Source organism: Stegostoma tigrinum, chromosome 35, assembly GCF_030684315.1.
Source record: "Stegostoma tigrinum isolate sSteTig4 chromosome 35, sSteTig4.hap1, whole genome shotgun sequence".
Lineage (NCBI taxonomy): Eukaryota > Metazoa > Chordata > Chondrichthyes > Orectolobiformes > Stegostomatidae > Stegostoma > Stegostoma tigrinum.
This window is the reverse complement of record NC_081388.1, coordinates 2,546,276-2,566,851: the sequence shown is the minus strand read 5'-3', so window position 1 is coordinate 2,566,851 and position 20,576 is coordinate 2,546,276. Positions and strand designations below refer to the sequence as shown.

Below are 20,576 nucleotides of genomic sequence, written 5' to 3'. Positions count from 1 at the left end.
CTTCTACAGAAGAAGGATTGTTAATTGAGGTTTCCCCTCCACTCAGGCATTGCTCTCCAAGGTTCCCAACACCAAATCTGAAAACCCACCTTGACCCCAGACTCTCTCCTCCTACTGGTGACCTTTCCACAGGAATGAAAGCTTTCATCTCAAACCCATGGAATTTGGTACCCAGCTTTCTCGGATTGTGAACTACTTGAAAGTCAGATTTGTAAGCCTGAGATCACTAACTCCACAACTACCCTCAGCCACATCAGACAAACACTTGCTCACCACATGCCCTGACCACAACATGTATACTCCAGTCAGACATCAGGCTGCGCAACTGAAATAGAGAACACTATTGAGGCCTGCAGAACTTGTTCCAGTCCCTGCACTAAGAATCATTTCCCAACCCCTCACATCATGCTGCCAAGAGTGAGAAAGCCATAGGGACAAAACCCACCAAGTGTCAAACTTCCTATTCCAAGAGAGGAAGTCAAGGGAGGGTGGGAAGGTCAGTTATGTTACACTGAAATGGTGTTGTGGCCACTGATTTAATCTTGTTAATGAATATTTGAGGTACAAAACATAGCACTCCATGTCATAGCTACAGTGACAGGACAAGGCTGCTCAGTCTCCTGCTGAGCATGAGCTGTCATTTCATTTAACATACAGCCCTGAGAAAAGGGGAGTCAGATGCATTTAGCGAGAAGGCTTTTTCCACCGAGGCCCTGACTGGTGTCTGAAGAACATCAGATAACTGCATTCTCACCTACACATCACGTTGTGTTCTGAGAACTGACCTCCTCAGCATTTCCTACCAAGGTTTGGAATTCAGTGAAATGAATTCCCACTCGTGTTCAGAGTCAGCTACACCCTCCCTCACCATAAGAGGCACAGCAGACAGTTTCAGATGAACACCAGGGAAGAAATGTGGCATAGTCACCCTGCCTTCACACCCACCAGCACTGCCTGAGGACAACGTCAGGTTTGAATTGACAAAAAGCAAGAGAGCAGGTTGGGCTCTGCTCAAGAAATCTTGGGATGAGGAAAGGTAGACCCACGTGGCAACATGACAGTTCAGCATATTTCAGGGTTAAACACAGATGTCTGTCTCACAATTGTTTATTGATGTACTCAGGGGGCAAGTGCCATGTGCCCTTCTCAAATTTGGGCAGAGTCACAGTTAACACAAGCTTTCTCCAAATACTGAAAGGTCCAAATAACGCATGGTTTGCAAGTTGGAGGTTGAAGATCAAAAATTCTGAAGCTTAGAAGAGGTGACAGAGAGCTCAATCTCCAGGCGGTTACAAGAGAGGCCTAACTGTGGGAGTCAATGCCAAATGAGGACGAGAAATCCTCCTTGGAAATACTAGAAAATTCCACGAAGGTAGAAAAATAAAAACTAGGCCTGGACAGGAAACTCAACAAATCACTGCTTTATTGGTCATTTAATGAGGTGACAGGAGTTTGCTTGTGTTTCCTGTACAGGAACAAGGCCATCAACGAAGCAGAGATCAGGGAGACAGCTGTCACTGTCAGTGACACCATCACAACCAGCTCAGACTGCAGACCTACACAACAAGGAGAAACCAATGGTTACTGAGGGAAACTGGGACAAAGAAACTAGCACAAAGAAACTAGCAGTCAGACAGCTCACCGCCTGGAGACATATCCTGCATCCTTTGCTCAACCTCAGTCAGGGGCTCAGTTGCCAGGCTGGTCAGCTCAGGATCCAGAACGAGCAGGGGGCCAACTGAGGCCTCACCCTCCCACTTCAATCCAGCTTCACTCCCTGCAGGAAGCAACAGTACGGTCAGGATCAGGGAAGGAGGGTATAGTCCCCAGAGTGGGGCCGTTACCTACCAGCTTCAGCTCCAACATCTCTCCTTCCTCTGGACGGGAACACGATCTCCCCTGTGCTACCACAGTTCCCGACATGGCAACAGGCACAAACGTCACTGGTCGACTCTTCCAGTGGGGTCCAGCTAAATAGGAGAAACAGCCCATTCAACCACACGGTGCATCACCTCTCCAACAACATCACTAAGGGGCATGGAGTGGGGGACACTCACATCTTGTGCAGCTTCTGGAAAGTGCAAGCTTTGTTCCTGGAATCTCCCTGATCCACTGCAGCAACTCTCAGGTGACAGGTGATGAAAATCTGAGGGACACATTCAGCACATGTCAGTGTTTAGCCACTCCCACCCTGTGGGGAGAAGCCAGTCAGCAGCTTGCTCTTACCAAGGAACGCTCATCTCCATAGAAGCGGAAGGCATCCAGGTCAAACCTGAGCTTGTCCGGCTCCCGCTGGTCTCTCAGCAACACAAAGGTCGAAAAGGAGTCCTCAGCTTGGCTGTCCACGAGGCAACTGCAGGTGAACAAAGGGCCATGAAGTGAATGGAGTGAAGCCATTGAGATGGAAGCAGCTGGAGAAAGCAGAGAGCTCCTTACCCATTGTAGTCAATGATGCTGTATCTGGGGCTGGAGTCCTTGCCTGGGCTCAGTGTAGCCACACAGCGGTCAATGTACAGCTTCAGGGGCACGTGGTTGTCCATTGAAACAGACGCCTCAATGTGAATGAGTTCTCCCAGGGAGTAGACAGTGGAAGTGCGCTCTGTAAGCCAGTCACCTGAAGTACAAGAGGACAAGGGTTGGAGAGACAGTGGGTGCAACCCCCAGTGAGTGACACCAGGAGATCCCTCCCCAGCCAGCCATCACATACCATTCATTAGACGCAGGGAGAACGACAGATGCCCTTCTCTAGACCTGGTGGAGCTGAATGGGATCCAAGTGGGCTTGATGGGGTTACTGCTCACATTGCCCTTCCTGGGTAGAGACAGGGCAGCCATTTTACAACACAAAGACAACCACTGTGGCTGAAAATAAATGTTGATCAATCAAATGAAGACTCTCACCTGAAATAACGACACACAATGGGAATGACAGCCCCATTGGTTCGCACAATGACAGACCCAGGATAGTTTGGGATGTGGGTCAGGTGGGTGGTGTAGATCAGGAAATCTCCAGTCATCTGAAAGATACCAGGCTAAGGAATTAGGAACTGATCTGAACTGAGAAGGGGCAGGACAGGGCTCACAATGGCTTCATCCCATTGGATGCATTCTTTAAGGACCCAGACAAGCAAAGCTACAAGCAACTCCAAATAACTCGAATTCTCTATGAGAGAGACTAAACAGACTTGTAAAGAACCAAGATTTGTGGGACAGGGGTAGAAAGATCTGAGGCATAAGCATGAGTGTTCAGGGGCAATAAGTCAATGAAAAGTGGCCTAGAAGGGGTTAACACTCGGAAGGTGTTCCTGTTAGGCGGCGAGACTAGGACCTGTGGGCACAGCCTGAAAATTAGAGGGGGTAAAGTCGAAAATGAAACAAGACAACATTTCTTCAGCCAGAAAGTGGTGGGCTTGTGGAATTCATTGCCATGGAGTGCAGTCGAGGCCAGGACATGGCAGATCTCAGAAGGAATCAGGGGCTACAGGGAGAGAGAGCAGGGAAGTGGAGTTGAAGTGCCCACCAGCCATGATTTAAATGGCAGAGTAGACTTGATGGGCCTAATGGCCTCACTTCCACTCCCATGTCTTATGGGACTATGGCTGTCTGGAATACAGAAACAGAAGTTACTACTTTAGAAATATTACACAAATGCTAATCAGTCAACAGTTTGGAGCTCAAATCAATACAGCATCTTGCTGTCAGTAGAGCATGGTTGAGAACTGAATTGAAAATACCACATCCAAACAAATCTGACTGAGAACAAGCTGGAAGTACACAAAGAAACAGAACATTTCAAAACATCTAGAACAGACAGAAATTCAAGCAGAGGCCAAGCACAGCCTAAGGCCAGATTGTGGATTAATACAGCTAGAGACCATTCATGTCACCGCAGCCAGGGTTACACAAGTTGAACAACACCCAGACCAAGCTACCAGCAGGTATAACAAAGTGTGGGGCTGGATGGACACAGCAGGCCAAGCAGGATCTTAGGGCCCCAAAAGCTGACTTGGCTGAAAAGGCCAAGACTCTTCATCAGAAGAGGGGATTGGGAGGCAATTCTGAAATAAGTGGGGAGAAGCAGGGAGACAGACTAAAGATGGATAGAGGAGAAGAGCAGAGTATGGGTGGGGAGGTAGGAAGGGGATAAGTCAGTCTGGGGAGGATGGACAGATCAAGGGGGTGGGATAAGGTTAGTAGGTAGGAAGTGAAGAAGGTGCAGCTTGAAGTGGGAAGGTAGGAGGGGGGAAGAACAAGTCAGGCAGGCAAGTACAGCGGACTCATTACCTGCAGTCTGCTGCCACACTCATGCAGCCCGTAATCGAAGAGGACGGTGTGGTTCTCAGGGTAGATCCTGGTTGGCCGACAACCCACTGTCCCCAGTGTCAGGTCAGCAGCTTTAATTGGGTGCCTGGTTCCAAATAAATCCAACTGGGCCCTGACCAGCAGCTTGTGCTCTCCACACTGCACCATCACAGTCTGCAGTGGAGACACACTCCCACCCTCAGACATTCTGAAACTGGAACCAATGGGACCCCCATGAGGAGGGACTCTCTCAGGTACAGGAGTGGCTCTCACTATTCTCCATGGATACCTCTGGCTCAGAAACTGTTGCCAAGTTTCAGAGCAACAAACAGCTCCAACTAACACCAACAGAAGGAACAAACCCCTCACTACAAAATCCCCCATGATCCCAAACAACACAAGCATCCCTTCCAGCCCCCACCCAGCTCCATTTGTACACACAACCTGCACCCACCTGACACCAATCAGGCCAGAGGCAGCAACATTGAACCAATGAACCAGCCCCAGTCTCTGCAATTTCCACCAATGACTAAACTCTGGCATTGATCACCAGGAGGGCGTGTTCCATTTGGACCATTAGGAATGGCTGGGAGTTGCTGTGCTGTCACCTGACTGCATTCAGCTCCACAATTTCTCATGGTGAGGGGGCTCCTGAGGACAATCATCAAACATGGATCATTGGTTCAGGCGGGTGTTGGTGGGTTTAACCTTTCCTGACCTCGAGTGTCTGACAGTGAGCCATACAGAGAAGTGTCCCTGGATGGGGATTGGACAGGACAAAAGAAGTGTTCTTCAGGTTTGTCTCATGTTCCATGCTCTATCCTAACCCAGCGACCACCGCTCCCCCGGTCAACTCCCAACCCACTGCATCCCAGGAATGTTTAATTGAGGCAGTGTAAAGGGAACCTTTCTTTCAGTTTAAAAGAAAGAGTAAGTTTATTCACTATCTTGCTCCATACTATTACCTGTCCTGGTACCGTTTGAAGGTCACCTGTATTCGGTATCAAACCGTGCGCTGTCCCTTTCCTTGGAGTGTCAATGCGGGCAGTGTAGATACAGCTTTACGCTTTATCTGCAGCTGTCCAGGGAGAGTTTGATACATCGTAAGGGAACATTACTCTGTATATAATTCCACAATGTACCTGTCCTGGGAGTGTTCTATGTGGAGAGAGCAGAATGCGCTTTACTCTGCAGCTAAACCTCAGCAATCCCTGCCACTGTGGATTCAATTGGGATGAAATCAAATGCGTTGGCATCCACCAGCAGTGGTGAATCCTGTCTTCACTTTTCCTTCAAATGTATTTTCACCTTGGCTTCAATTTTAGATGGAAATTACCCATTGTCGTTCCATTCACTCCCCTCAAGGGTCCTCCCTTGTTTTGTTACTTGCCCGCTTAGTTTTATTGGTAATGGATGTGTCGTCCTGGAAAGGCCAACTTTTTAATATCCGTCTTCCAACTGTCCTTGAGAAGGCAACGTTCAGTCCACATCTTCACACCGTTAGCCAGAGGCTGCAGAGGGGACAGGGAGAGGGAGGGGGAATAGGAATGGAAAGACAGGAGAAGGGGACAAGCTGCTGACATCGCTGCCTGGGAGATGCTGACCAGAAGCTGCAGGAAGAAAGGTGCAGACGGGGGGTACCAGACACTGAGACTAGATGGCTGATGTTAACACAATGCTGAATGGATGGAAGGCTGACAGCAAGTTAAGGCAGAGAAGGTAGAGAGGGAAAGACTAGAGAAAGAGGACAAGAGACTCTGTGAGGAGGGAGCCTGCCTCAGTGACAGAGTAACCAATCTGCAGGGACAGAAGAATATGGGACTTGGTACAGATGAACCAGGACCAGGTGCAATGTGAGAAACTGCTCACAAGGAGAATAAGTGAGAGGGAAAATTCCAAACAGTTAAAGCTGAAATGGAAACATGGAAGGAAAACGCAATGATTTAAAAGCTGCAATGAACTTGATCCAGAGAGATGTTCAGGAAATGAGGAGGAGTGCTGCAGATCTCACAAAATGTCAGAGACAGAGAGAAAGGCTGCAGGGTCAGCTCGCTGCACACAGAGACATAATGTGTGTCTTTGTGTCTGTGAGAAGTTGGGGAGGCAGTGATGGGGATGTGGGTTGGGATGATTTTTTTTTATTTGAAGAAATATACTTTATTCATAACAGGTACAAAAATAAAACATATTTATACACCTAGCCAGTCATGCAAGCCGCTCCGGGTTACCCACGGGGTATATAGACCAACTAAAGGCAAAAAATAAAGAAGGCAAAAAAAACAAAGCAAAGAAAACACCCCGGCAGTCGTCTCCCCGCACAGTCCCCGTTGGCCCCCTGACCAGTTGGGGAAGGCGCCAGCTGGGCCCAGTTACCAGATAGGGTTCTTTTTTTCGATTCTGGACGAGGGGTTTCATACGGTGGTCTTTCCCCACCGCGCCTTGGCGGCGGCTGTCCCAAGCTTCAGCGTGTCCCTCAGCACGTAGTCCTGGACCTTGGAGTGCGCCAGTCTGCAACACTCGGTCGGGGTGAGTTCTTTCAGCTGGCAGACCAGCAAGTTGCGGGCAGACCAAAGAGCGTCTTTCACCGCATTGATGGTCCTCCAGGCGCAGTTGATGTTGGTCTCGGTGTGCGTCCCCGGAAACAGCCCGTAGAGCACAGAGTCCCGCGTCACGGAGCTGCTCGGGACGAACCTCGACAAATACCACTGCATCCCCCTCCAGACCTCCTGCGCATAGGCACACTCCAGAAGGAGGTGATCGACAGTCTCCTCCCCGCTCCGCAGCCACCTCGAGGGCAGCGTGCGGTGGCGCAGAGATTCCGGGCATGCATAAAGGAGCTCACTAGCAGAGCCCCTCTCACCGCCAGCCAAGCAATGTCCTTGTGCTTGTTTGAAAGTTCTGGCGATGAGGCATTCTGCCAAACGACTTTGGCAGTCTGCGTGGGGAACCACACGACGGGATCCACCCTCTCCTTTTCCCGAAGGGTCCCGAGGATACTACGTGCTGACCACTGCCTGACGGCCTTGTGGTCAAAGGTGTTTCCTTTCAAAAATTTCTCCACGAAGGACAGGTGGTACGGAACGGTCCAACTACTCGGAGCGTTCCGCGGCAACGAGGCCAGGCCCATCCTTCGCAACACCGGGGACAGGTAGAACCTCAGTAAGTAGTGACACTTGGTGTTTGCGTACTGAGGATCTACACACAGCTTGACGCAGCCGCACACAAAGGTAGCCGTCAGGGCGAGGGTGGCGTTCGGTACGCCCTTTCCCCCATTTCCCAGGTCTTTGTACACGGTGTCCCTGCGGACCCGGTCCATCCTCGACCCCCAAATGAAGTGGAAGATGGCCCGGGTGACCGCAGCGGCGCAGGTACGGGGAATAGGCCAGGCCTGCACAACATACAACAGGACCGAAAGCCCCTCGCACCTGACAACCAGGTTCTTACCCGCGATGGAGAGGGACCGGAGCGTCCACCTGCCCAGCTTCTCCTTCAATTTGGTGATACGCTCCTCCCAAGTCTTAGTGCACGCCCCAGCTCCACCAAACCAAACACTGAGCACCTTCAGGTAGTCTGTCCTGACGGTGAAGGGGATGAAGGAGCGGTCGTCCCAGTTCCCGAAGAACATGACCTCGCTCTTACCCCTATTGACTTTGGCACCCGAGGCCAGTTCAAACTGGCTGCAAATGTCCAATAGTCTACTCACCGACCGACGATGGGTGCAGAAGACGGCGACATCGTCCAAGTACAGGGAGGTCTTGACCTGAAGGCCTCCGCTGCCTGGGATAGTCACGCCCCTCAGGCTCACGTCCTTCCTGATGGAGGCAGCGAAGGGCTCCACACACCACACGAACAAGGCAGGAGAGCGCGGGCAGCCCTGCCTGACTCCAGATCTAACAGGAAAACTGTCTGATTCCCACCCGTTGATCGAGACTGCACGAACGATAATGGCGTAGAGCAGCCGGATCCAATTACGGATGCCCTCCCCGAACCCCAATTTGGAGAGGACGTCTCTCATGTAAGCATGAGAGTCCCTGTCGAAGGCCTTCTCCTGGTCCAGGCTGACGAGGCAGGTGTCCACCCGCCTGTCCTGTACGTAGGCGATCGTATCCCTGATGAGCACGAGACTCTCAGCGATCTTCCTGCCCAGCACAGCACAGGTTTGGTCAGGGTGAATCACCGACTCCAGGACAGACCTGACCCGGTTGGCTATGACCTTGGCCAAGATTTTGTCGTCCATGTTCAATAGTGAAATGGGACGCCAATTCTTAATTTCTTCCCTCTCCCCCTTCCTCTTGTAAATGAGGGTGATGATGCCCTTCCTCATGGACTTGCACATTTCCCCTGCCCGAAGCGCACTATTGTACACCTCCAGCAGGTCCTGGCCGACCAGGTCCCACAGAGCGGAATACAGCTCGACCGGTAAGCTGTCGCTTCCGGGAGTCCTATTCCTCTCAAAGGACTTGAGGGCTCTGGTCAGCTCGTCCAGGGATATCGGCCGGTCCAGCCACTCCCTCGTGCCGTCGTCTAAGACCTCCGTGATAGACGACAGGAACGACTCGGAGGCCGTGCTGTCCGCGGGCTTCGTGTCGTACAGTCCAGCATAGAAGGACCTGCTGATCGTCAAAATGTCGGGCCGAGACGACGTCGCCGAGCTGTCGTCCTCCTTCAGCCGGCTAAGCACAGAGCTCTCTTTGTGCACCTTCTGAAAGAAGAAACGCGAGCACGTCTCGTACTGGTCCACGGAACGGACCCTGGACCGGAAGATTATCCTGGAGGCCTCTGCGGTGAAGAGCGAGGCTTGCTGGCCCCTTACCTCGCGGAGGTCCTCCGTGACATCGACCCCCATCAACTGCAGAAGGAGCAGGTTGTGCACCCTTTTCTGGAGTCGCGACAGCTTTCCCCGCCTCTCTCTCGCCTTCCGAACACCCTGGAGGACAAAGGACGTCTTGATGTTCTCCTTCACCGTCTCCCACCAGTCGCCTGGAGACTCAAAGAGGGGTTTCACGGTTCTCCAACCGGCGTACTCCCTCTTAAGCTCCTCGGCGTTCTCTGGGGTCAACAGAGTCGTGTTGAGCTTCCACGTCCCCTTGCTGGCCAGCTGGTCGTCCTGTGAGTGACAGTCGGCCAGCAGGAGGCAGTGGTCAGATAAGAACACCAGCTCGACGCTGGTGGACCTGACCGAGATCGCCCTTGACACAAACAGGAAGTCTATCCTTGAACGGGTAGACCCGTCTGGCCGCGACCAGGTGTACCTCCGCTGCGCTACGTCTGCAGGGGTGCTGAAGACGTCGAGCAGCTTGGCGTCCTCCACCGTGTCCATCAGGAATCTGGACGTGACGTCCAGTTGACTCCCCCCACCCGCTGTCCCCGTGCCGGAACTTCCATCTGCATCGATGATGCAATTGAAGTCTTCAATGTGGACACACATCTTGCGGTGGACTTGACACTGCGCACATTAATGCTCGCAACTCGTACCCCCATTGTGGGCAGTGACCGCAGTACCCTCCCCAAGTCCAAGGTCCAGCCCCTCCGTCTGTCCCTTCATGCCCATTGCCCGGGCTAACTGCTGGACGCTTTCTGGGCTCAGGAAACCGTCCGTGCTGCCTTTCGGGTGGCATCCCCCCGTCAGGGGTGCGGATGCAGGAGGCTCCCCTCTGGGTCTGGCTGGGGACGCGCTGTGTCCTCCTTCTCGCCTGGAAGTTCCGGGGGGCCCTCCAGTGCCCCAGCGGCACTTGACTTGGTGTCGGAGGGAGCCTCAGGACGCCTCCCGTCACCTGGAAGCGGGATGCTGCTTTCGTTCTCAATCGAGATCTTTAACTTCTGCTTCGTGCGGGCCCTCTCCGAATCCCCCTCGTCAGCGGAGCTCTTTCGCCCCCCTGTAGCTGCTTCTTCCTGCCTGATGTTTGTGGTTCGTGGGCCCGTCGACGCACCTTCCTCCTCGCTTTCCGGACCGTCGTCCACTCCCCTGGGTCGCCTGTCGCCGCCTCCATCGACTGCGGGTTGTCGGTGGGGAGCGGAGCCTGCAGGGGCGCTTTGCTGGCCTCGGGCCCATCCTACGGGGCTGGGCCCTCCTGCACAGCCGGGCCCTCCTGCACATTGGTGGGGTCCTTGCTGGGCCCTAGTGCCTTCCTCTCCTCCGGTGGGGCTGGCCCCGCAATGCCCCTGTCAGTGACCTGGGCGTAGGTGGTCCCCCGCTGCGGGCATGCCCTATAGAGGTGGCCCGCTTCCCCGCAAAGGTTGCGGCTTTTCTCTTGTGGGCAATCCTTTGCAAGGTGTCCCTCCTCCCTGCAGTTCCTGCAGATGGTGGCTTTGCAGTCGGCCGCCACGTGGCCTGACCTACCACAGGCATGGCAGACTTGAGGTTGCCCTGCATAGGTCAGGTAGCCCTTGCTCCCGCCGATTGCGAAGCTGGACGGTGGGTGTACGACATTCCCGTTCGCGCCTGTCCTCAGCATCACCTTGACCTGCCTCTTACTGGTCCAGATGCCAAAGGGGTCCATGATGTCAGTTAGGTCCCCTTCCACCTTCACGTACCTTCCAAGGAAGGTCAGGACATCAACCGCTGGCACATGCGGGTTGTACATGTGTATAGTCACCATACGGCTCCTCTGCGCTGGCATCACAAACAGCGGGACAGCGGTCGATACAGAGAGGGGGCCCTCCCCTCCTTTCTCCTTGAAAACCTCCAGGAAGTGCTCGCAAAGCTTGGCACTCCTGAAGGTCACATCATAAAAACCTCCTCCGGGGAAATCCTGCAGGCAGTAAATGTCCGCAGCAGCGAACCCACAACAGCCCAACAGGACCCTCTTCACGAAGAAGGAGCGGTCCACAGGTGCACCTTCATCCACCTTCTTTACGGAAACACGGATGGTGTTCCGGACCCCCTGACCTGGGGCACGAGCACTTGCCACAGCCATCGTTGCTGGTTGGCTGCTCCCCTGAACCAGTGTTAGGCTGAAGCCAGCATTAAGACCACTGGTTGCAAGGGTGCACAGCCAACCCGACGTCCTCCTTTCACCTCCAAGACAGCACTCTCCTCCTCTCGGTCCACAAGAGAGTGGGTCTTTATTTTGTTCCAGATGGAAGCTGGTTCACTGAGCTTGAAGGTTTGTCCCCAGATGTTTCAGAACCATTCTAGGTAACATCAACAGTGAGCCTCCGATGAAATGCTGGTGTTATGTCCCACTTTCTATTTATCTGGTTAGGTTTCCTTGGGTCGGTGATGTCATTTCCTGTACTTGTCCTCAGGGGATGGTAGATTGGCTCCAGCTCAATGTGTTTGTTGATGGAGTTCCGGTTGCAATGCCATGCTTCTCGGAATTCACGTGCGTGTCTATGTTTGGCTTGTCCTCGGATGGATGTGTTATCCCAATCAAAGCGGTGTCCTTCCTCATCTGTATGTAAGGATACGAGTGATAGTGGGTCATGTGGTTTTGTGGCTAGTTGATGTTCATGTATCCTGGTGTGGACCTTTCTGCCAGTTTGTCCAATGTAGTGTTTGTCACAGTTCTTGCAAGGTATTTTGTAGATGACTTTCGTTTTGTTTGTTGTCTGTAAAGGGTCTTTTAAGTTCATCAGCTGTGAAGTTAGTGCTAATGAACTTAAAAGACCCTATACAGACAACAAATAAAACGAAAGTCATCTCCAAAACACCTTGCAAGAACTGTGACAAACACTACATTGGACAAACTGGCAGAAAGCTAGCCACCAGGATACATGAACATCAACTGGCCACAAAACCACATGACCCACTATCACTCATATCCTAACATACAGATGAGGAAGGACACCGCTTTGATTGGGACAACACATCCATCCTAGGACAAGCCAAACAGAGACACGCACGAGAATTCCTAGAAGCGTGGCATTCCAACCGGAACTCCATCAACAAACACATTGAGCTGGAGCCAATCTACCATCCCCTGAGAACAAGAACAGAAAATGACATCTGCAATGCAGGAAATGACATCACCAACCTAAGGAAACCTAACAGATAAATAGAAAGCGGGCCGTAACACCAGAGCTTCGTCGGAGGCTCGCTGATGATGTTACCTAGAATGATGACGAAACGTTTGGGAACAAACTGGCAAGCTCAGAGAACCAGCTTACATCTGGAACAAAGTAACGACCCACTCTCTTGTGGGCCGAGAGGAGGAGAGTGCTGTCTTGGAGGTGAAAGGAGGACGTCGGGTTGGCTGTGCACCCTTGCAACCAGTGGTCTTAATGCTGGCTTCAGCCTAACGTTGGTTCAGGGGAGCAGCCAACCTGCAACGATGGCTGCGGCAAGTGCTCGTGCCCCAGGTCAGGGGGTCCGGAACACCATCCGTGTTTCCGTAAAGAAGGTGGATGAAGGTGCACCTGTGGACCGCACCTTCTTCGTGAAGAGGGTCCTGTTGGGCTGTTGTGGGTTCGCTGCTGCGGACATTTACTGCCTGCAGGATTTCCCCGGAGGAGGTTTTTATGACGTGACCTTCAGGAGTTCAAAGCTTTGCGAGCGCTTCCTGGAGGTTTTCAAGGAGAAAGGAGGTGAGGGCCCCCTCTCTGTATTGACCGCTGTCCCGCTGTTTGTGATGCCAGCGCAGAGGAGCCGTATGGTGACTATACACATGTACAACCCGCATGTGCCAGCGGTTGATGTCCTGACCTTCCTCGGAAGGTACGTGAAGGTGGAAGGTGACCGAACTGACATCGTGGACCCCTTTGGCATCTGGACGAGTAAGAGGCAGGTCAAGGTGACGCTGAGTTAGGGTGCAGACGGGAATGTCACACACCCACTGTCCAGCTTCGCGATCAGCGGGAGCAGGGGCTACCTGACCTATGCAGGGCAACCTAAAGTCTGCCATGCCTGTGGTAGGTCAGGTCACATGGCGGCCGACTGCAAAGCCACCATCTGCAGGAACTGCAGGGAGGAGGGACACCTTGCAAAGGATTGCCCACGAGAGAGAAGCTGCAATATTTGCGGGGAAGCGGTCCACTTCTATAAGGCATGCCCGCGGCGGGTTACCACCTACGCCCAGGTCGCCGGCAGGGGAAATGCGGGGCCAGCCCCCCGGAGGAGAGGAAGGCACCAGGGCCCAGCAAGGACCCCACTAATGTGCAGGAGGGCCAGGCCATACAGGAGGGCCGAGCCCTGCAGGATGGGCCCGAGGCCAGCAAAGCACCCCTGCAGGTTCCGATCCCCCCCGACAACCCGGAGCCAATGGAGGAGGCGGCAGGCGACCCAGGGGAGTGGACAACAGTCCGGAAAGCGAGGAGGAAGGTGCGTCAACGGGCCCACGAACCGCAACCATCAGGCGGGAAGAGGCAGCTACAGGGGGGCTATAAGAGCTCCTCTGACGAGGAGGATTCGGAGAGGGCCCACCTGAAGCAGAAGTTAAAGGTCTCGAGGGTGAAGGAAAGCAGCACCCCGCTTCCAGGTGACGTGAGGAGTCCTGAGGCTCCCTCCGACACCAAGTCAAGTGCCGCTGAGCACTGGAGGGCCCCCAGGAACTTCCAGGCGGGAAGGATAAAACAGCGCGTCCCCAGCCTGATCCGGAGCTGGACCCTCCTGCCTCCGCACCCATGGCGGGGGGATGCCAACCGGAAGGCAGCACGGACGGTTTCCTGAGCCCAGAGAGCGTCCAGCAGTTAGCCCGGGCAATGGGCATGGAGGGACAGATGGAGGGGCTGGACCTTGGACTTGGGGAGGGTACTGTGGTCACTGCCTTCAATGGGGGTAAGAGTTGCGAGCATTCATGTGCGCAGCGTCAAGTCAACCGCGAAATGTGTGTACACGTTGGCCTACCTCACCACCATCAAGGCGGACCTCCTGTTTCTGCAGGAGTGCGGGATACCGCACCTCGGCAGGCACGGGAAATGGTCCGGAGCCTGGACCTGTGGGCCTTTGATCTGGTCGGGGGGTAACGACTGTCGCTCCTCGAGCGTGGCTATTCTGCTGCGGGGCGCGACTTCACCATCTCTCAAGTTCAGGAGGTGGTGGGGGGGCGCCTCCTAGTGGCTGACATCACCTACAGAAATGCTCCCCTGAGGCTGGTCAACGTTTACGCCCCAGTGGTACGGCGTGAGCGGTTGGCCGTCCTGCAGCGGCTTCCACCCCCGCTGGCTACGTCCAGGCCGGTCATCCTAGGCGGAGACTTCAACTGCATCATCGATGCAGATGGAAGATCCGGCGTGGGGACAGCGGGTGGGGGGAGTCAACTGGACGTCACGCCCAGATTCCTGATGGGCATGGCGAAGGACGCCAAGCTGCTCGACGTCTTCAGCACCCCTGCAGACGGAGCGCAGCAGAGGTACACCTGGTCGCGGCCAGACGGGTCTATCCGCTCAAGGATAGACTTGCTGTTTGTGTCACGGACGTTCTCGCTGAGGTCCACCGGCGTCGAGCCGGTGTTCTTCTCTGACCACTGCCTCCTGCTGGCCGACTGTCACTTACAGGACGACCAGCCGGTCGGCAAGGGGACGTGGAAGCTCAACACGACTCTGTTGACCCCAGAGAACGTTGAGGAGCTTAAGAGGGAGTTAAGAGCTTAAGCCGGTTGGAGAACCGTGAAACCCCTCTTTGAGTCTCCAGGCGACTGGTGGGAGACGGTGAAGGAGAACATCAAGAGGTTCTTTGTCCTCAAGCGTGTTCGGAAGGCAAGAGAGAGGCGGGCAAAGCTGTCGCGACTCCAGAAAAGGGTGCAGAACCTGCTCCTTCTGCAGTTGATGGGGGTCGATGTCACGGAGGACCCCCGCGAGGTGAGGGGCCAGCAAGCCTCGCTCTTCACCGCGGAGGCCTCCAGGATAATCTTCCGGTCCAGTGTCCGCTCCGTGGAGCAGGACGAGACGTGCTCGCGTTTCTTCTTTCAGAAGGTACACAAAGAGAGCTCTGTGCTTAGCCGGCTGAAGGAGGACGACGGCCCGGTGACGTCGTCGCGGCCTGACATTTTGAGGATCAGCAGATCCTTCTATACCGGACTGTTACACACGAAGCCCACGGACAGCACGGCCTCCGAGTCGTTCCTGTCGTCTATCACGGAGGTCTTAGATGACGGCACGAGGGAGTGGCTGGTCCGGCCGATACCCCCGGACGAGCTGGCCAGAGCCCTCAAGTCCTTGCAGAGGAATAGGACTCCCGGAAGCGACGGCTCACCGGTCGAGCTGTATTCCGCTCTGTGGGTCCTGGTCGGCCAGGACCTGCTGGAGGTGTACAATAGTGCGCTTCGGGCAGGGGAAATGTGCAAGTCCATGAGGAAGGGCATCATCACCCTCATTTACAAGAGGAAGGGGGAGAGGGAAGAAATTAAGAATTGGCGTCCCATTTCACTTTTGAACGTGGACTACAAAATCCTGGCCAAGGTCATTGCCAACCAGGTCAAGTCTGTCCTGGAGTCAGTGATTCACCGTGACCAAACCTGTGCTGTGCCGGGCAGGAAGATTGCTGAGAGCCTCACGCTCATCAGGGATACGATCGCCTACGTACAGGACAGGCGGGTGGACACCTGCCTCGTCAGCCTGGACCAGGAGAAGGCCTTCGACAGGGTCTCTCATGCTTACATGAGGGACGTCCTCTCCAAATTGGGGTTCGGGGAGGGCATCCGCAATTGGATCCGGCTGCTCTACGCCAACATCGTTAGCGCAGTCTCGATCAAGAGTGGGAATCAGACAGTTTTCCTGTTAGATCTGGAGTCAGGCAGGGCTGCCCACTCTCTCCTGCCTTGTTCGTGTGCTGTGTGGAGCCCTTCGCCGCCTCCATCAGGAAGGACGTGAGCCTGAAGGGCGTGACTATCCCAGGCAGCGGAGGCCTTCAGGTCATGACCTCCCTGTACTTGGACGATGTCGCCGTCTTCTGCACCGATCGTCGGTCGGTGAGTAGACTGTTGGACAGCTGCAGCCAGTTTGAACTGGCCTCGGGTGCCAAACTCAATAGGGGTGAGAGCGAGGCCATGTTCTTCGGGAACTGGTACGACCGCTCCTTCATCCCCTTCACCGTCAGCACAGACTACCTGAAGGTGCTGGGTGTTTGGTTTGGGGAGTTGGGGCATGCACTAAGACTTCGGAGGAGCATATCGCCAAATTGAAGCAGAAGCTGGGCAGGTGGACGCTCCGGTCCCTCTCCATCGCGGGTAAGAATCTGGTTGTCAGGTGCGAGGGGCTTTCGGTACTGTTGTATGTGGTGCAGGCCTGGCCTATTCCCCGGACCTGCGCCGCTGCGGTCACCCGGGCAATCTTCCACTTCATTTGGGGGTCGAGGATGGACCGGAACCGCAGGGACACCATGTACAAAGACCTGGGAAATGGGGGAAAGGGCGTACTGAACGCCACCCTCGCCCTGACGGCTACCTTTGTGTGCGGCTGCATCAAGCTGTGTGTAGATCCTCAGTACGCAAACACCAAGTGTCACTACTTACTGAGGTTCTACCTGTCCCCGGTGTTGCGAAGGATGGGCCTGGCCTCGTTGCCGCGGAACGCTCCGAGTAGTTGGACCGTTCCGTACCACCTGTCCTTCGTGGAGAAATTTTTGAAAGGAAACACCTTTGACCACAAGGCCGTCAGGCAGTGGTCAGCACGTAGTATCCTCGGGACCCTTCGAGAAAAGGAGAGGGTGGATCCCGTCGTGTGGTTCCCCACGCAGACTGCCAAAGTCATTTGGCAGAATGCCTCATCGCCAGAACTTTCAAACAAGCACAAGGACATTGCTTTGTTGGCGGTGATAGGGGCTCTGCTAGTGAGCTCCTTTATGCATGCCCGCAAGCTCTGCACCACCGCACGCCGCTCTCGAGGTGGCTGCGGGGGGGACGAGACTGTCGATCACCTCCTTCTGGAGTGTGCCTATGCGCAGGAGGTCTGGAGGGGGATGCAGTGGTATTTGTCGAGGTTCGTCCCGAGCAGCTCCGTGACGCGGGACTCTGTGCTCTACGGGCTGTTTCCGGGGACGCACACCGAGACCAACATCAACTGCGCCTGGAGGACTATCAATGCGGTGAAAGACGCTCTTTGGTCTGCCCGCAACTTGCTGGTCTGCCAGCTGAAAGAACTGACCCCGACCGAGTGTTGCAGACTGGCGCACTCCAAGGTCCAGGACTACGTGCTGAGGGACGCGCTAAAGCTTGGGGCAGCCGCCGCCAAGGCGCGGTGGGGAAAGACCACCGTATGAAACCCCTCGTCCAGAAAAGGGAAAAGAACCCTATCTGGTAACTGGGCCCAGCTGGCGCCTTCCCCAACTGGTCAGGGGGCCAACTGGGTCTGTGCGGGGTGACGACTGCTGGGGCGGTTTCTTTGCTTTGTTTTTTTTTCTCTGTTTTGTTTTTCTTTCCTTTCGTTGGTGTATGTACCCCCGGGTAACCCGGAGCGGCTTGCATGACTGGCTAGGTGTATAAATGTTTTATTTTTTGTACATTCTCTGAATAAAGTATATTTCTTCAAAACAAAAAAAAGTGACGAAACGTCTGAAAATGAACCTTCCAGCTCAACGAGCAAACTCACATCCAGATGGTAAAGGGCATTGAGAGACGTGGACAGGTGCTTCTGCTCACGGCTGGGGCCCTTCATAATTTTCAGGGCCCGAAGGAAGCCAATGACCCTGTGTCTCCCAGAGATTAAACCACACCAGAACCGAGATGCAGTGAGTTACAGCACAGGATGGAAGGTGTGGGCCCGATACGAGGGGAGACATGAGAATCTGTCACATTGGTACCTGGATATCGACATGCGCAGGCAGTCTTTAATTTGACTGAAACAAATACTCCCGAATGGTGCCCACCTCCTGAATGAACAATTGAGCAGGAGTGAGCTTATGATCAACGAGAATAGAAAGGAAAAAAAGACTGTTGGAGTTGGCCAGGGGCAGGATATGCATCAGGAGAGGCAACTGTCAACACCTTGGACACAGCAGAATTACAAAGTCGGATACAATCCCTTCAGCAGAAAATGCAGCTCATTACCGGGGAAAGTAACTTCATCCAGATTCAGACCAACGAGAGAGGTCAGGATCAGTCACAAGTGACCCTGGACTCGGTTGAATGTCTAAAACTTTTACACCCATCGGCCGATGGCGAATACTTTTGAGGAGGCCCACAAGCCCGAGGGGTGTGCCATATACACCAGCTGGACATTGACTAAGCTTGGGGCTGATGTGCGACAACTACATGGTCACAATATCCCAGACAGATGAACAATTAATAAAATGGGATGGGGAAAGTGAAACTCGGCGTTACCTCAGAAGTTTGGCCCTTACCAATAGGGTGTTGTGTACTTGTGACAGAGATAAAGGGACGTATTATGTTAGGGCAGTGATTCATATGCCCCGACTTGAAAATAAACTGAAATGTCCTTTAAAAAGAGTCCATTATTTCGGAAAGCATCAAAGTACTTGGATATCTTTAAAATAAACGACCATTTCAAGCCAAGGTAATGGATGGTGTTGAGAAAGTGTGAGACTTCTCAAAATGTCACCGACGAGAGGATCACTGGGCCTGCCCTGACGAGATAATGAGACAAAGATCTCCAGAGTGCGCTTGCAGCACCTATGAATATTGTTCATTGTCTATTCTCCTGGTGAATAACCCGTCCTTGTTACAATGTGCCCTTGTGGGGTAAACAGACTGCACAGCCACACCAACAATGAATCATACCCAGGGACGGAGACAATTCCCTTTGGAAGCGCACAATGTGGCTATTAATAATGTGATCTCTGATTTGAAGACTGGTGAGCAGGTGCTGCCCCAGCCACTAACTGGTGCAGTGATAAGGGAAAACCTCACGCTCCATCATACAGATACAGAGCAGGACCGACAGAGGTTTGTTCCCCCAGAATTACAACCCATTCCACACCTGACAGCAGATTGGACACGTATAGTGAGGGGAGGCGAGAGAGATAATTCATCAGTGGATGAAACATCTTAAAATAATGAGAACTCATGTGGATAAGGAAATCTGTAACCCAGATTGTAAGACAGCTTCTGGATTGGGGATCCAATGTCCAAATACATCCATGGATCAGAATTCTATTACACATTGCTATTGTGGTGATCCTGGGTGCGTTAATAATTGCCATATTTAATAAATGCCAGCTTAGAAGGTGGAGAGAGGAAATCAAGCCAAGAGTGGACATTGAGGCTATAATGTTACACAAGAAGTGCTGCAAAACGGCAGTGTGACTAAATTATTTGCTTGTTGTTGCTCCTCCTAAGATTTTGTTTGTTCTGTAACATCATTGTCCAAAATATGTTATTCATATTTTCATATATCAACATTTATATGCACTCTCATTTCTGTACCTTATTGTAATGGTATAATAATGTCAATGTGAAAAATCCATGGGGGAGTCACTGACGGTTCCAGTAGCAATTCATAGAAAGGGGCAGAAAATGATCCTAAGATTAGTATCTGGGGTAAACTGCTCACAATTTATATAAGTAACTGAGATGGAGGGATGATAGGTACGGTCAGCAAATTTGTAGATGACACAAAGGTAAGTCATTAGGTTGTGAATAATTCATGAGGAGGCGACAGAGGCTCACATGCATGCAGTGGGAGCAAAGATCAGGCGAATAGACGACAATGTGAGAAAGTGTGATATTATCCTCTTTAGCAGAAAGAATAAAAAATAAACATTTTATCTCAAAAGTAGAGAGATTATGATTCACCAGTGACCAGAAACTGAACTGGGCAAGCCCCTTAAATATTCTGATTACAAGAGCAGCTCAAAGGTCAGGAATACCGTGGCAAGTTACTCACTTCCTGACTCTTCAAACCCTGCCCACTATCAAAAAGGTACAAGTCAGGGCAGTGATAAACTCCTCCTCAGTTACCTAGATCGATGAAGCCTTATGAGGATCGACACCATCCAGGACAAAGTAACCTGTTTGAATTCATGCAATAGTGAAGGGAGTCAAACACAGCTAACTATAGATCGGTTAGCATAATTTCTACGATGAGAAAAATATTACGAGTCTCTGCCAAAGGGAGTCAATTCAATTCGCGCACTGTCTGAGGTTACCATGAAGTTTCCACGTTCTCATCCTGGCCTCTTAACCTGGAGGTCACCATGCCTCACCAATCACCTCTATCTAATGAGACAGCAGCCATGCAGTTCTTTGGGACAATGACAATGTCACCTTCAATTGGAGAACTTTCAGGAATACATTATATGGGCAAACAGGGTCAGCCTGGCTGCGTGAAGGGGGCATTGTTCCTGCTCAAATTTATCGTATTTTGAGAAGAGGATACAGTCAGACTGGATGAAGTGAAATCAGTAGATATAGCATATATTGGGATTTTTAGAAGGTTTTGACA

At 52.8% G+C, this 20,576-nt stretch overlaps 1 protein-coding gene across 1 annotated transcript; it reads right to left on the bottom strand.

Moving 5' to 3' along the window:
* Positions 1-1,422: 1,422 nt before the first annotated feature.
* LOC132206309 (zona pellucida sperm-binding protein 3-like) lies at positions 1,423-20,330 on the bottom strand. Its single transcript, XM_059639901.1, has 11 exons — positions 20,281-20,330; positions 17,766-17,862; positions 4,284-4,475; positions 2,901-3,016; positions 2,708-2,811; positions 2,437-2,614; positions 2,227-2,353; positions 2,058-2,146; positions 1,849-1,970; positions 1,643-1,777; positions 1,423-1,556 (listed from the first exon to the last, which is right to left on the bottom strand). Exons 1-11 carry the CDS (start codon positions 20,328-20,330, stop codon positions 1,423-1,425), a joined length of 1,344 nt encoding a protein of 447 aa, XP_059495884.1.
* Positions 20,331-20,576: the final 246 nt, after the last annotated feature.